This window comes from Equus quagga, chromosome 10, assembly GCF_021613505.1.
Source record: "Equus quagga isolate Etosha38 chromosome 10, UCLA_HA_Equagga_1.0, whole genome shotgun sequence".
In the NCBI taxonomy this organism is placed as follows: domain Eukaryota; kingdom Metazoa; phylum Chordata; class Mammalia; order Perissodactyla; family Equidae; genus Equus; species Equus quagga.
The window spans coordinates 37,445,552-37,462,962 of NC_060276.1; the positions used below are offsets into that span (position 1 = coordinate 37,445,552).

At 40.7% G+C, this 17,411-nt stretch overlaps 1 protein-coding gene across 6 annotated transcripts in view; it reads right to left on the bottom strand.

Annotated features, from left to right (window-relative positions):
* Nucleotides 1-17,411, bottom strand: part of MID2 (midline 2) — a 79,273-nt gene that overhangs the window by 49,259 nt on the left and 12,603 nt on the right. For 2 of the 6 annotated variants that reach the window (XM_046673299.1, XM_046673300.1), the window contains exons 2-3: nucleotides 15,842-16,557; nucleotides 3,938-4,033 (exon numbers count right to left, since the gene is read on the bottom strand). In XM_046673299.1, coding sequence (XP_046529255.1) covers nucleotides 3,938-4,033; nucleotides 15,842-16,501 — 756 coding nt within the window. In that variant the 5' untranslated portion in view covers nucleotides 16,502-16,557. Of the gene's footprint in view, nucleotides 1-3,937; nucleotides 4,034-15,841; nucleotides 16,558-16,872; nucleotides 17,407-17,411 lie in introns of those variants that run through there. The other 4 variants (XM_046673298.1, XM_046673294.1, XM_046673295.1 and 1 more) reach the window with 4 other exon arrangements.

The window sequence follows — 17,411 nt, forward strand, 5'->3', positions numbered from 1 at the left end:
AACTAAGGGAAGTCTCTCCCTCGCTTTCAACTCATCTCCTTTCTTTCTTCTCTCTCTTAACACTAAAGAGCAGAGCCACCCAGCCCCTTAAAAGGCTTGATAAGAGCCAGGAAGAAATCAATCTGCCCATGGAGTTTGTGGGGTAGACTAACCCATTGCACTGCAGCAGTTCTGGAGGAGAGGAAAACTGGGGGCACACCAAATATCCAGGAAAGTGCTCTAATATGCTCAGTGCCCTAAAAGTTAACAAGACTAAGTAAGTAAAAATGGAAGGGCTACACTACATTCATTTCTACTCCCTGGACTGCATGCTGCTTTATAAATACTCCTCTTTCGCACTCAATACTGTGTTTTCCCTAGCTGTACTAAAGTTCCTAGAGGCCATCAACAACGTATGCTTCTTTTGTAGCCTGCAAATTGCCCACCACACTGAGTACATAGTGTTTGCTCAAGAAATGTTATTGACTGACTGATTACTAAGTATTTAACTACTTTTCTTCCCCTCAATATTTTTAGGAATGCTTATTATTCTCAAAACCGTGCAGTCTTGGAAGCCAAGAGGAAATATTCATCTGTTGGTATACATTTTCCCTTGGTTATGCATTAAACAGAGATTTCCTTTGGAAATGTAAACAAAGGATGCCTGATGAGACAGGACAAAGAACTATATATAGAGATCAAGTGGCCAGAGCAGCAAGGTCAAAGCAGGCCCTTCCTTAGCCAGAATAAAGGAGTCTTGGGTCTGCCTCTCCCTCCTTCCCATGCTCTCCAGCCCCAACAGAAAATATTTCCCAACTGCCTACCCTCTGAATTCTGAAGGCTGGGCAGCACCTATAACAGGCTGTATTACTAAAGAATTCAGCTAACAACTCTGTGGTGATCCTAATCTTTGTTTCTGTAATAATAGGAAGACTGCAGCTTTGTTTACTTTCTGAGGAGAATAGAGAACAGGGAGAAATAACCAGAAGAAGGAGGCAGTATTTATGGCCCCTTTATGAAAAGTCAATCTGTGACAAAAACATTTGCAGACAATAAGGAAAGGGAACAGGTTTGGCAGGAAAATAACCTATTCCAGTTTTCTCAGAAGTGCCTTAGCTGGTATCCTCCACCCCTGCCCGGTGTGAAATGCCTGGTTTATACTGTGAATATAGTCATTCTCTATAGACAAACCTGGATGCAATAAAATGAAAAAAATTCAAATCACCCTTCAGTGTCTGGCTTTCATGACAAACAGTATCATAGTATTTATTTCATTTTTTCAAGTATTTATAAGCATTTATGAAGTCTCAAGTCCCTTCTTTAACTGCATGTGTAATCCCAGGGCTTGTCCTGAAGCCTTCTGGACACACAGGCTCTGTGCCGAATGAGCATAATAAGTACCCTGGATTCACCCTATTATTACGGGGAAGTTTAGGGCACATCCCTAACCTTTCAGAAGGAATGATATCATAGAGCACAGCCATGGTCTTCCATAAACCATTCTGTAGGGCTGCTGTCAAAGATAGAATTCTAAACTGAATAGACTGTGGAGTTTACTCCCAAAATACAGTCTCACCCTTGACATGTAATGCAGTATCTCATGATTCATTTTTATTCTGTTGTCTATATTTCCTGCACATGTGTATCCACATCAGGGTGGATTTGTGTAGCGTGTAAGCCCTCTGAGGGTAGATACTGTGTCTATGCCATTTTCTTTGTACCTGGTAAAATGCCATGCATAAATAAGTGTTAGTAAAAGGTGACCTTTTCCGGGCCAGAGCAGACAGTGGCCTACACGCTGGGTTTAACAAGCATCCCTAAGGGAGCCTCTTAAACACCTCCTTTGCTGGTTCATCGTGGGGCTGCTCTTCCCTCCTACTTTGCTTATATTTGGCAGCACTAGTGTCATGTCCTGAAGGCTCCAGCAGGAATACTAACTTCAGAAAGGCACTGTTAAAACACCACACAATGATGCATTGTTTTATGAGACTAGCTCCTTGCCACTTGAAAAGAGCAGGGCCCTGACTATAAAGCGTTGATTGGTGCAATGGACTGGGAAAGGTTGGAAGATTGCTATGTTTGGGTGAGGCTGGCTAGAGCGATAAGCTTCCCAGGGGTGGGATGATAAGATGTTAGAGAGGTCCTAAAGTGAATAAGCCATGAAAATAAACTGCTTACTTTGCTAATTTGACTACAGCTTGCTCTATACTTAATAGTCTTGTTGATGAGAATGAGGAAGATGATGATTATAATTTCTAACCACGTTTTATTCACTATTGGCTGTTACCCCACCCTCAATCATGCAAATTTTAAACCAAGGGATTCCTTATCTTGTCTCCTGCTTACAATACTTCCTTGTCTTTTCACCAGTGTGGGTTTCTTAAACTGTAATCTAACAGCATAATCAGAAGGTTTGATAGAGTGGAACACAGAGGGACTCTGATTAGCTGAAAACCACTGTAAAATGCCTTCTGTTTTCTTTCTCCCTCTTGGAAAGGATGAGACCAAAGAGAAAAAGAAGAGAATAAAGAAAGTATCCATTCACAGAATCATGATCTGTGAAATCTGGAAGAGACATCAAAGGTTATGTAGTCAGTGAAACCCCTCATTTTATAAGGTAAGGATACTGAAGCTGAGAGGCTAAATGACTTACTCAAGTTCATACTACCAGTTAAAAGCAGTCAAGTCCAGAACCCAATTTTCCAACTTATACTCCAGTGTTCTTTCTTTCCATTCCTTATGTTTCTTCGTAAATTCCCCACCCCATTCCACAATCTCACACCTGAGTTTAATGGGTATCCTATGTACCCTACATACAGTACCACTCTCTTCCACAAATGGAGTGCCCAGCAGGGATTAAATTGCTATGGTATGCCCATCATACAAGTATACCCTACTTTAAGAAATCCAAACAATCAGGACTGGTTACTCACATAAGAAATTCTTTGCCTTATGAGAAGATTCTCCACACACTCTTAAAAGAGGAAACCCCAGGTGAAATTAAAAGATGAGATCTTAATAAAATTATTTTATTGCTTAAAATAAAATAAACTTGAACCATTACACTTATCTGTCATACAGGTAAGATTAGAACTAGACTATCAGGTTGTAAATAGAATTAGAAACATTTTTATCAAACTACTGCCCATGAGGAGTCCTATAATATTTTACCCGACCCTGTCTACACTTTAATCCCTACCATCACCTCTTCAACAAAATCAACACAAAACCAAATGCTACAGCTGAAGTTTCATGCTCTCAAGAAAGGGAGAAAAATAACTTTCTTTTATTACATCCACTTATGAAGAAGTCGACTCCTCTTGTAAGTTCTGTTCTGAGATTTTATGTTAAATCTAACCTATGTTGGTGAAAAATCTGGAAAACCTTATACTTGTATGACACTTTATAATTCACAAGCAACTTTAACATATACATCATTTGTTGCTGACAAGAATAAGTGGAAAGGTGATGAGTGAAGACTAGTAAGGTGCATGGGGACGAAGGGAGGAGAGGCTAGGAAGAGAAGCAGCAGTCCTGATGATACTGTTACAGAAACAATATTGCACTGAACGAACCTCACCCCACCCCAAGGACCCAGGATTCCCAACTTCCCTGACAGTCCAGCAATCTCTTTAAGGAGCTAAGATGTTCAGTTTGCTGAATGAAGAAATACATTTCATGTCGGATTCTCATACTGCCTGCTTTATGGAAAGGAGGAGGGATTGGCCCTTGGACTATTGTCTCCCCGACCCATTACCACCACCTATTTATTTTCCTTAACAATATCTATCTGCCACTTTTCTTGGAACAAGCATCCTAAAGGAATGAGACTTCCTAGAACTACCATTCAATCCTTCACTCCAAATGGCTGAGTTACACTCTGACAAAACTCAAGTGCCCCCAAAGAATTGCCCAGTCCAGGTCCTCTGAAAGAATCACAAATGTTTCTGTCACGTACCTCAACCTGCTGGCAGATCTGTATTAGTTTAGCCATTTGATTTTCTAGTTCACTGTTGCGCTTAACCAGGTTGGTGAGATTCATCTCCAGAGTTTGCTGCCATCGCAGAGAGGAAACAGGGAAGAGGGGAGAAAAAAGAACAAATGTTCAGTGAGCTTGAGAACCGGTATCATGTGGAGGTCAGTCAATCAACACATATTTCAAAGATTCATTGGGTACTTGCTATGGAGCAACTGTTCTAGGTGCTAATTAATAATGCTGTACATTTGCTCCACATTGTCATTATTGGGGAAAAGATGACTTTGTGGATGTAGGAATTTAATGACATTAAAGCAACTTTATGTTTTCTATAATATTTTTAACTTTTTAAAGTATTTCATAGTCAATATGTCATTTTGGCTTCATAGTAACCCTGTGACATAGGGAGAACAGGTATTATTCTCTCTTTTACAGATCAATAGACTAAGAAAGTGATAATTTATTGAGCAATTGCCAGATATTATGCTAGATAATTTCATATATATCATTTAATAATCATAACAACCCATGAAGTAGGCGATGTCAGCATTTTACAGATGAGAGAACTGAGCTTCAGAGTGGGGTAAAGTGTTTTTGCACTGTCATATAATTAGTATGTGGCAAAGCTAGGACTGGAACCCAGGTCTCTAGCCCTTATTCACAGCTTTGCCCCAGTATTCCATGATTCTTTTGTCTTTCTGCTGATAACTTTGATATTTATCAGTAGGTTCCTTCACAAAAAAAGATGATATTTTAAGTGTGCGAGTCATTAAAATCTAGCATCGTAGCTTCCCTTCTTGGGCACTTAAGGAATAGCCCATGGAGATGCCAGACTTCAAAACGCAAAGCCTGGCTGTATCAAGATAGGACATCCATTGCTTACCATTGCTTACTGGTGCATAACGTTTTTAGGTACACATTAGAAGCATTTTGCACGTCTGTTTAACATAACGTAGTTCTAACAGTACTCAAAACTCAGCATATTTTCAGTTGAGCAAGCTACTCTCTCTCATTCCTTATATGAAAAAATAGAACGTTATTCACTCTAGATTGATAATGGGCTTTTTTATTCCGCCGCATTCCCAAGTCTTCAGCCCTGAGGGCTGCTTCTCCTCGAGGACATGCCCCAATATCCACTCCTCTCTCACTCACCACCCCAACACCCCCACAAAATCTGTTCCAAATGTAATACCCCAAATTCCTGGCCCTTATTCTGCTGGCATTCCTTCCCTTGGTCGTGTTCATTGCTTCATTGCCGTCTCCGTGGTTCCTGTGGTTTGTTGTTGTTCAAAGTTCATGTTTTTGGTAGGGAGGATGAGGGGGGCATCGAAGAGTGGGGAAGGGGGAGAGGACTCGTGTACTTGGCCTCTTTCTCTACTACTAAGTAGCTGTGGCTCCTTAGTATCCTTGGCACTATCCCATAAATCTATCCCGGAGGATGTATTCCCATGGATATGTATTTCTAGGACAGACAGTCTGATCTCACTTGTTCTCAAACTGGATTATGAGAACCAGGTTAATCTTTGCTTCCCTTCTTGCCAGATCTCTCTCAGTTTCTTTGGCTTTATTCCCATGAAAGTGATTTTTCACTATTTATTCCATTTTTCTTGGCTTGGGCACAGTGTCTCCCCTGGCCTTCTTTAACTCCAAGACCACCTCAATCTGTGGCCTTCTCCTTAGCAAGGACAAAGAGAGGGACGAAGGAAAAAAAGGGTAGCAATCATTGATTTGGACATGATCTCTAAGCTAGGTAGACGTCAGGGGAAAAAAAAGAAATGGCAGTTCAGAGATTTAATACAACAAAAGGTATTGAGCACCTACTCTGTTCAAGGTGCAGTGACTTCAGAGATAAAGAAGAGGTGAAATTAAGATGGATGTTGAAGGATAAGTAGGATTTTAATAGACAGAGATGGATGCAGGCAGTGTGTTATAGGCACAAGGATAGCACAAGCAAAAGTAAAAGGGTATAAAGTAAAGGACATGTTCAGGGAACATAAATTGAGTTTGACTAAAACAGAGGGTACAAGACAGTAGTGGGGGACAAGGCTGGAAATGGATATCGAAGCCCTGTTATGAAGGTCTTGAATGCCTAGGTAAGGAGTTTGTAACTATTTTTTTTAAGCAGTGGGGGCTTACCAAAGGCTTTTGAGCAAGATAATGACATAATCGGGGCTGCATTTATGAGATCAACCTACCAGCAATATGTGGGGGCAGACTGAAACAGGAGAGCCTGGGGGCAGGGACACTGGTTAGGAGGAGGCTGCAATATTCAAGGCAGTTGGTAATGCAGGTCTGGGCCAAGCTAAGAGGATAATTGAGAGAAACATGTTTCAAGAAAGGATTTGTCGCTGTCAAATACGCAGAGAATGCAAGAAACATGAGGACTGATAAAAGGCAGCTGGATTTGGTAATTAGAGGTCACTGGTGACCTTTATGTCAGCATAGTCAATGTGGAGGCTATAAGTCTGGACTCCTCTTCAGAAATTTGGCCATAAGGCGACTATGATAGAGCTGTAGTTTGATGAAAGGGTCCAGCTTAAGTTAGAGAGTGGACATTGTTAATGGATCCAATCAGTTTGTGATTTCCTCTAGCAGAGTGGTTCAGATTCCTAGATCAATGGAAATCCACAGATCACAAATGACCATATTGACATATTAGGTAAATATAATGTAGACTGATGAACTCAAAGAAAATACTAGAAATTTGTGTTTCAAACTGTAGTGTGTTTCCATTCAAACATGGGATTCCACGGGGAGAATGTTTTCCAAAGTATATGCAACCTGTTGCAACACTTGTCATGAAACTGATATCTTATAAATAATTCATAGTGCGGAGCAGGACTAAGATCCCTGCTGTGTGTTCCTCATTTATGGCCCACAACTGAGACTCACAGCTTCTGTAAAGCCACTGAAAACAAAAATTAAGGCTGAACACATAATTTGGGGTCTGGTTAGACTATGGACCTTGGGTTACCATCACAAAATTATGGCAAATGGTTATTTTGCTCTGGCCCCCTAGCAATTTGCAGAATGCCAGCACATTTTAACAACACAGAACTAGAACTGACAAGATGACTCTAATTTCAACCTTACTTCATTAATATGAAAATGCTTTGAAAAATAAATCTTTGGCTAATGAAAACACCATCTGTTGATGGCTTTTTGCCACTGTTTTCTTACATTACGGGACATAATTTGAGGAAAACACTGAACATTTACTTACTCGCTTCCTATTCATTTACAAGGAATTAAAGCCTCCTCTCAAACTGGCATTGATTCTCAATAACGAACATATGCAAAGGGAAGCGGAGAATTGAAGCAATTACGCAGTCTATTTCCCCACCCTTCCTTATCATGCCTAGCACTGACGAATCATTTAGAACCAGAAATTCTGGGCCACTCTAGGTTTGAATGATTTCACTGATGTGGCCAAGCAATTATCTTGTTTATACTCTGACTGAGGAAACAAAACGGATACATATATGTGTGTGTGTGCGTGTGCATGTGTGCATGTGTGTGTGTGTCTGTATGTGTATACAATCTCCTTATGTAAAACTAAACATGTCTCTTTGTTGTTGTGTTGTGGTTGTTTGGTTCTGAAAAACTGTTTTGTTTTGCCCTTTTCTTGTGCTGTCCAGTTAATGACCAGGCCAGGCTCCCGCTGTCCAAGCCTAGTTAGTGCATCTTTCTCAGAACAGTTGAACGGCGACAGTGAGAGAGCCAAAGTGACAGGGAAGATTGGAATGGAGATATCTGCTGGGAGGAAACCGGGACAGGAGGTTGGCAGTGGGAGCAGGATGAAGCTCCCATTTCCTGCTGCAGGAGGTTACCTCTGGGTCCTTCTGTGCTTCTCCTGTGTGAGGGTTAGAGAAGCCATTTGAGCTATAAAACTGTGAGACCCTCTTCACCTCCAGGTGACTACATCATTAGAGTTCTCACAAAACTGTACGTGTGTCTAAACAGCACAAAGCGAGGGAAAGATTTGGCTGATTTGCATAATTGAGATTTTAAAAGGCCCAAAGTTAGCTAAATTGGCAGTCTACACTGATTCCATTTTTACCCAAGTTCCACTTCATTTGTGTCATATAGATTCAGCCTCCTTGTGTTCTGTTACAGCCTTCCCAAAGAGGAAAATGTGTTGCCGTTTCCGAGAAAGCCAGGCACAGGCTATTCTTCCAGACAGTATCCCATAAAAAGAAACGGCTTCTCTAACCCTCTGAAATAATTGCTGGCTTCTTTTTTCACTTCCCTAGACAGAGGTTATCTCAGCTAACTTTCTCATTGGCTCCCTCAAGAAATCTATACGTCAAAACACCAGCTCTTCATTACAGCCAGAGATCCCCGTTATGGCACACACTTGACCATGATCTCCACTTGTCATGCTCCGTGAAGGCATGTGTTTTCACACGTATATGAGCACACTTATATACACCTACCTGACTTAAAAAGGGGTGGAGCTTTTCTGTTTGTTCTATTGAAACATCTATTATTTCCATTGAATGCCTGTATTCTCTCTTGCTTTCTGAAAGGTACAAGGGGAACATTATCTAAACCTAGACAAGATCCCAACTGTTTTGATGTGAGAATTGAGCCTTGGGGGGTTTGGGGAGAAGTAAAGGGAAGAAAGGCCAACCCATCTGAAACTCAAGCCATCCCAATTGACAGAAGGCAATTTCATCTTTAAAAATTATCTGAGCCCATGACTCCGTTACTATTCTTTGACACGCTCTTTTTTGACATCCTGTCTACTCACCAATGTCTCCAGCTCTTCCAAAAGCCAGGAGCCAAAATCTTAGCACATTTTTGGGGTCGCATTCTGCCTTCTTTTTTTTAACTGCTTGTCTTAAAATACTTACTTTGCTTTTGCTTCAGTCTGTCACTTTATGTATCAATTACATACGGCCTTTCAACAGCAGAACACACCATCTGGTCCACAAACTGAAGCCCACACCCTTATGCCAGAGTTTACTCCTTCCCCAAACATTTATTTGCTGTTGCATAGACTTGGGCTATGTATCAGAATGAGATGCGGGTGATAGACTGGATGTATAAGGTCTACTCAGCTTGAGGTTTGTTAGGGAATAACCAGACCAGTCCTCCAGCCAGGTGAAACAGGTTACCATCCCTCTTCTTTTCAGAAGGTTCTAAAATCATCCAGCAAAGACTCACACTCCCTCAGTCAGATTATCAGAAATGCTACACAAACCATCCTGCATTCTTTTCTTTCCCCTCTCTTCAGGTGCATAGCATGGTTAAATCTCTACCTTAAATGTGTAAATTATTATTTGGACCTTTTAAAAGAAAATCCGTACTAAAAACCTAAATCCAGGGTTTATTTTGAACATACTCAGAATAGTGAGCCGAAGACAACTCTACTTTTCCAGAGGCCTCAGTAACTGTATTCCACTTGCACTATTCCTCTTTAGTTCCTGCCTCTCATACACATTCTCCTCTTTCTCCTTCACTCGCTCTTCCTTTATGTCTACCTTCTAGACCACTAGTGAGCTACAAGGCTCAATCCTGGGCCTCATTCAGCTCACTACTGCATGGCTCTACCTCCACGCTCAAGACACTCAAATCTTTGTCTCTGGCCCGGATCTTTCAGCCATCGCAAAGGCCTGAATTTCAATTCCTTCTAGGACACTTGCCCTTTCAGTTCTGAGAGTACCCCATGCTTTTTCTCCTCCAGGTATTTGAACAAACTATTTTCTCTTGACTAGAGCACTCCCTGCCCCCATCCCATCCCTGTCCCTCAACTAGGGATCCAAAAACCTGCTCAAAATATCTTTTGATGTCCCTCCTATGCTCTCTCACAAGCCCCTGTGCTTCCGCTGTCATAGCGCTCACCACACTGTCTTGGAACTGTGTCCTTAACTGTCTGTCTCCCCACAATAAGCTGAGAGCTCCAGCAGAGTTGGGACTGTGCCGTCTTTATCAGTGTAACCCCAACACCTCTTCTGGTGTTTGGTATCTTATAGGTGTACAGTAAGCGTTTGATGAATGAGTGAATATTGAATGACCCACATCACAACAACCTCAAATCTAAAGTCTAATCATCCCACCAAAACTGCTAGCCCCTTCCTAATTTCCCCATTTCTGTCCCCAATACCATCATTCTTCAAGACATCTCCTACTCAAAAATCATTTTTTAATTCTTTCTCTCAGTCATCTATTATACAACAGTCATTCACCAAGTCCTGCCAATTCTTTCTTCAGTCTATCTCCAGTTTGCCCTCTTCTCCAACAAATCCATTCATGATTCCCTGTTTTGGAGCTCGACGACTTCTTTTCCCTGACTCTTCCACTGTGCTTCAGAGTATCCCGTGCAAACCTCTGTCATGGCACTTACCATACTGAATTGGAATTTTCAATATACTTATCTCCCTTTCTAAAACTCAAAGCTTCTCAAGGCAGGGACTGTGCCTTATTTGCTGTGTCCCCAGCTCCTACCACAATGACTTGAACATTTGAAATGTTCAATAAACAAAATGAGCGTTCATTAATTGTCAAATGACTGAATGAATCCCTGGCCTAAATCCTTGGTGCTACAGTCTAAGTTACCGCCTGTTCTATCTTCAAGGGAGATAAAGAACAAGACATTACCTCATTAGATCAACCTTCATAAACTTGACTGTCATTATCACATTTTCCTCTTTAAAATTCATTTTTTTGGGTTCAATAATTCTTGTTTCCTTAATCTTTCCTCACCTATATTATACTTCTGTAATATGTTATTTTGCCCAATAATAACAGACGAGATTTTCATCCACCCAAGAACACTCTCTGAGTTAACATTTTGTAAAGTATTCTCAGACTGATGATTGTTGATGAGGAGAAGAAGACTTGGAACAAAAGAAATAACAGAAAAACAGAAAGATAAGAACACAGACAAGAGGGGTATCCACTTGTTAAACTTGCTCTTAAACCTAAGAAACAATAGAAAATATCTTTCAACACAGGGCCCCGAAAATACTATATGAGAACAGAGCCAGAGAATCAATATAATTATTGGAGGGAGAAGAACAGGGGTTCTAATGAGTTTTAGCACACAGTTTGAGTAGAGATGGAATAAAATGCATTTTTTACACACACACATACACACACAAAACACGTACAGATTTATATATATTGTAAGTAATGAAGAGCAAGTCTTGGACAATTAAGAGACCACAGAGAAGTATTATACTCATGGCCCCCTCATACCCAACTTATCTACAGATACGCCCACAGGAGATTAACACAGACACCCTCTCCTCCTCACACATAGTGATACGCATTTGTAGATACACAAAGACACACAGACACAGAGTCAGTCTCAGCCTCTCATCCATGCAGAAATACACACACTCATATATAGTGACACATACATATGTATGCAAATACAGCCTCTCTCAACCCAGTCTCTCATAAAGATATTTCTGTTTCTTTTATATTCATACTCATACTGGTTCAGAAACAGTCAAATGCCCATTGGTAGATAAGTTGAGAGGGTATCTGTCTTGGCAGACAGAAGTGGGTGTCAAGCGGGTGAGCAGACAAATGACTAGGAGGAGGTGGTGGCTGAGTGAGAATAGGTGGGCGGATGACAGAGTGACTGAGTAGGAAGAAGGACAAGTAATCAACTATGATAAGATTCTAGAATATCAAATTTTCCAACCTTTTAACTCTTGTTGTGGCTTTTCTTTGAACATTCTCCAAGTCTCATATCTCCCTTTTCTTTGTCTGGCAATCTTTCACTCTCTCTGTCTCAGTCTCTCTTCCTGTGTGTGTGTGTGTGCGTGTGTATATGTGTGTGTGTATTTCACTTTACCATTACAAAAAGCTTACTCTAGCACCAGGTAATATTTTATAACAAGATCTCTGATATGTAAATGTAACTGCTTTTAAGAATTATTTGTAGTAATGAATTTGTGGAAATGTAATGAGAAAAAGAAAATGTGCCTGTTTATTCCTTTCAGGAAATTCCTCTATTCCCCCTGGTTTTCATCAGCTATATTTTTGTCAGGCTGTGGGCATGGAAATGTGAAGACATTACTCTCAAAGAGAATTACAATAATCACATTTGATTTATACAGATGTTACCATAGGGTTAGGCAGTCGGAAAATCCAGCAATCAAAATGAATAGGCATTTAAAATTAAGGACATTCCATACTTTTGCTAACACTCTGGTTTTTAACATTATCAGTAGTTCACAGGAGTTTCTTTTTCAGGCTTCTAAAGTATTCACAATGGCAAGACAGATTTATATCTTATGAGAACCAAAGCAAGCTATAGATGTCGGTATACTTTCTGCAAATCCATTACAAATATTTAATTCATTTGGATTTCTTGAGCATATACTATATGTGCTAGACACTGAGGAGGATACTGAAGAAATAAAAGACATAGTTCCTGGCCTCGGGGAATTTATGGTATAGCTGGGGTGTGTTGGAGTGGCCTTTTGGGGTTTCAACTGAGCACTAAAGAATAGGTAGGATTCCTAAGCAGACCCACAGAAGATCACGAGTGAAAGCCGAGAGTCAGAAATGAGAATGGTATGTTTAGCAGACAGCTAGGAGGCTAGCCTGGGTAGATGAAGGTAGCATGTTTGAGAGTGGGAAGGGGAAAAGACAGATGGGCTGCATGGGAACCAAGTTGTACAGGGCTTAGAATATTACATTGAGATCTGTCACCAATAGAGAACCACTGAAATTTGACCTCTTTTTATAAAACCAACATTTATTAATATAATAATATCCATCTTTTCTAGGAGGAAGACTCACGTGACAATGAAAAACCTAAAATACAAAGCAGTTTTATAGAAATGCAGCACATATCACGAACTGAGATATATATTGAGGCTAGTACATGAAAAGAGAGGTAATGGAGAAAATAATTACTCTGATAGGCCTTAGTACTATAATAACTCTCAAGAACATAATTATTCTTTGAAATTGAAGAATTATTTGAGCCACTAGTAGCCTTCTGAAGGACGTGTAGGTAGACTGGACAACCAACTAAGGATAATAAACTGTTCTAAGTATCCCAAACCCTCTAATCCATTTTGAGTACATGTTAAGAAGACAGGCTGGCTTCTGGTTATTCTGATCTTTCAACTATAACATAATGGTTTGTTTATTCTTTACTGAACAAATAAATATTAGAGACCACTAATCCAAATCAGGGAGGTTAGTATAAAAAGGGTAGTTATAAATGCCAACAATGAAGCTCCAGAACCAAAAAGTACAAATAAACACCATATGAGTTACTGACCAGAAGGTCAAACCCCTAATTAGATAGATAGATATAAGGTCAAACCATAATAATATACATATATCATCTTCCCCTTCTGTAGGGCTCCCATCCTCCCCTCAGGGCCAGAGGAGTATGTTCAAGGCCATCTCCCCCATAGCTCTGACAGCAGGCTTTCTCCTTTCTCCTTGGGGAATAATCAAGCAGATTAAGGGGATAATCCTAAATGCTTTTCTAAATTAAAATTAACTCAAAGATGTGAGTATATGTGACACTAAAGATCAGACTTCCTCTCTGCTTAACGTGGAGAACTAATATCCTTCTACACTTGGCACCAAACCAAAGTGGCCCCCCCCAACCCTCCCCACACACAGAGGCTGCACCTCCCTCTCCCTCCCGAAAGTCCAAGATGTTCCAGACAACATAACAAACCACATGGTTGAGAATGATTCATACGTTTCCACTCTCCGTCCAAAAATGAGCAAAAGAAGTTTCCACTTAATTTATAATCAGAATTTTCTGCACAGTTCCTAAAAAATTAAAGGGGAACGATTCAAACTCTGGCCTTTCTTTCTCCAAAAATTACTGATTAGTTACAGACTAAAGTATTTTTTGGTAAAATACTTTTGTGCTCCATCCATCCCTGGAGACAAGGGCTATAGCTGCGCGATGCCAAATATCTAATCAATCATCCAATGTTTTCATGTTTTCGGATGTTTTCAAAAAGCTGGTGTTCTGTAGATACAGGCTTATCCTATCCAGTCGTTTGTTATCTCAATAGTACATATGGATACAGATTTTTCTGTTTGGAATATTTCTCAAGGCCAATGCCTTATTATAGTTCCAACACCTGCAAATATTTGGCAGAGATTGTTCTGTCCTCTCCATCTCCCCCACTCTTCCTGCAACCCCACCCCCATCTCTTGCCATTATGAAGCTCTAAGTTTATACAATATGTCCTTTCCTTAATGTTGTTAATGGTTTATCTGTGACCCATGAAATGTGCAGTTGCTGGAGCATAAAAGTTAAGTTTCAAATCACATTTCATGGGGAAAACTTAGATCCAAAACAAAGTGGCAGGAGGATATAGTAGAAAGGATACTTAACTCAAGATCTAGAAGCTGAGTTCCAGTTCCAATTCTGTGGCTTTGACCAAATCACTCAACCTACCAAAGTCTCAGTGTATACCACTTTAAAGTGTAGGGCTTCAACTAGACGAAGTCCAAGGCCTAACATCTTATGATTCTAAGAATTGAAGTCAATGAAATTATTCCTCTCTGCAGTCTCGATATGAATGAGAGTATCACCTTTAGTGAAACTAATATTGAACTTTCTACAAATTTATAAATATTAGATATAAGTAATCAAAAAAGGCAAATAATTGTCAGTGTGACTACTCTCAATATTGCTTCCAATAAATGACAAAAGGGAAAATGTTTTCTGAGTATTGCTACCTTCACCAGCATCATGATTTTTACGTAAGTCACAACAACTTTTCCAGAGCATGGCAAGAGGAAAATCTCCGCTCTCTTCTTGCCCTCTTTCCATCCTATCTGGGTCTTCTTTCCAGCTTGCCTTGTATATCGAGGCCCTATTTTGGGGTGGTAATCTTATTATTCATTTAAAAATTTTATTTTCTCTAATTTCTGTTAAGTAGCTCCCTTCTTAAGAGCAGTGAAACCATATAGCAGGCAGGCAATGGGAATAAAACAATTTACTGGATCTGACATTTATTAACATCAACGTGAGATAGTGGGGCTTTAAAAAACAGGCACTTAGGTTTGCACACAAATATTACATGGCACAACAGCTTCGCAAAACTCCGTCCACTGAACACAAATGAAAGACTAGGAACTTCCAAAGCAGGGCCCGCAAACAGGTGCTTCAGTCTGTAACCCACAAAAACGAACACTGGCACAAAATCTGAGACTGGATTAAATATTCATTGCCTTCAGTTTAAATTCTTAGTTCAGATATTTGAAGATCCCTCCTGACTTTGTGGCACACTTAAGTTCTTTTCTTGACTGTTTGTTTGTCTTGTTTTTTAAGGGAGGCTTAGAATTAGCTGGTGTTAAAAGCTTAATGGCAATTTGTAGTGGCCAATGCCAAATTTTTGTTTCTTTAGCATACTGAGTGTGCAAACACATACACTACTGTCCCCCCAAAAAATCTCTCACCTACATAGACACACTCAGACACCTCCACCCACACCTCCACAGAGACACACCTATCCTTCCTATTGCTATACGCATACATATGCAAATCAGCACATATGCTAATGATAGTACACCTACACAGGTACTCACATACTTAAAAGAAGAGGTGGAAAGATCATGGCAAAGATATGTAGTGTGCAGTATGTCACTGACAGAGGAGACAGGGTGCTGTTTCCCTAGACAGACTACTGGTGTGACGGGCCAGGGCCTAACTCCCCCAGAATTGCCAGAGGTGAATGAATGCAAGCAGGTTTATGCAACAGATGAAATAGGTTCCAGTGAGAGCTTGCAGGTCAGTAGGTTCTTCCTTATGAGAACAACTTGGAGTTAATTTGCTCCTCAGATAGGAAAAGCGGCCTGTTTTATCAGAAAACTCGCTAACTGTATAACTCTATAAAGAGACAAGGTTGTGTAAGGGATATCTCCCAGATCCCTTACCTTGAGTTTCTCAAATCGATCATTCAGGGATGCGACCTGATGGTCTCGGTGACGCCCCACCAGTTTGCATAAGGCACAGATCAATTGGTCATCAGATACACAATACATGTTCACTTTCTCATTCTCATGGTCCAGGCAGGTGATCCCTCGAAGATGTGTGTCTGGCACTGGTTCCACCAGGCGATGGCTGGTGAAAGGTTTCTTGTTGGGGTGTGTGGCCCGCAGGCAACGGTCACAGTAGGAGACCTCACAGGTGATGCATGTTTTCACTGCATCCCTTGGCGGGTCCTGCTCACAGAATTGGCAAGCAATACGCTCACTAGACATGGCGGTGCTGGGCCTGTAAGTCCTCTCCCGGCGGCTCTCACTTGGGGAATTGGGCCCACTGACTGAAGCCTTCTGGAAGCGGTCAATAATGTTCTGCAGAGTCACATTCCTCTTGAGGCCATCCAGGCCGCGGTGGTTCAGTGAGATAACATACCTACACGTAGGACACTGAAAAGCAGTAATGGGTTCAATGGATTCACCAGAGCTGCAGTTCGAGACCAAGATGCGATGGGCACAGCTGAAGCAGAGGCTATGAGCACAAGGGAGCAGAAGGGGGTCTTCAAACAACTCTAGGCAGATTGGACAGGTCAATTCAGACTCCAGTGTTTCCATCTTTAGTGAAAATAATCCTGCTGAGGCATTAAGAACCGCAGAGGCTGGGCTTTCACCTGCAAAGAATACAAAGCAAGAGTCATTAAGCATTTCCAAAGGAAACGTGGATATGGCGTAATTGTACACTAACCAACGGAGGCTTTCCATGCTGGATTCCCCAGGGACGCTGGGGCAATAGGAAAGTGATTTGGGAATTAATGAGAAAGATTTTCTTCCCCTTCAAACCTTGTTTTTGACCAATGCCTGAGTTTCTTTTCCTGCACTAATAAATAGAACCCAGTGGCCATATCTGAATCCTGGTTTATGATTAACATTACTATGCCAGCTCACGACACTGGCATGGATCATTCTCTCGCATATTCTCCACTGACCTCTCTTGTCCTGGACTATGATGAACCTGAGGCCCTGCAAAATTCTCTATCTCCATTCTCCAATATTGTTTTCTATTTTACTTCAAAGTAAAATATAAGAGCTGCTCCTATTTCACATCGAGTGGAAGGAAAACAAGGCCATATTTCAAACTAACTCCCTAGTTCTTGAAAGGATTCCATTCTTGGAGCCTGCATAAAAAAGAGGAGAGAACTTTAGAAAAATGTAGTTCTTGGTGCAGGATAATAAGTTCTTCAGAATGTGAACTTGAATTACTTCCCATTACCACACATGGAAATTTCTGTTCCATCCCATTTCCAGTAAACTGAGTTACCACAGACAAAAGATGATAGTTTTCACTTTCACTTTCTTCCCTCACCTTCAGAAAACTCTTCATCAATCTGAATGAGAAATGATTTCAACTTTCTCAGAAATAGTTGCTGATCAATAATGAAGACATATTACCTCGTGGCTTCAGTTTGATTTTATTATTAAACACCCGCTGAGCTAGCACAAGCCTACTATGAAGCCCAGCCCCCCC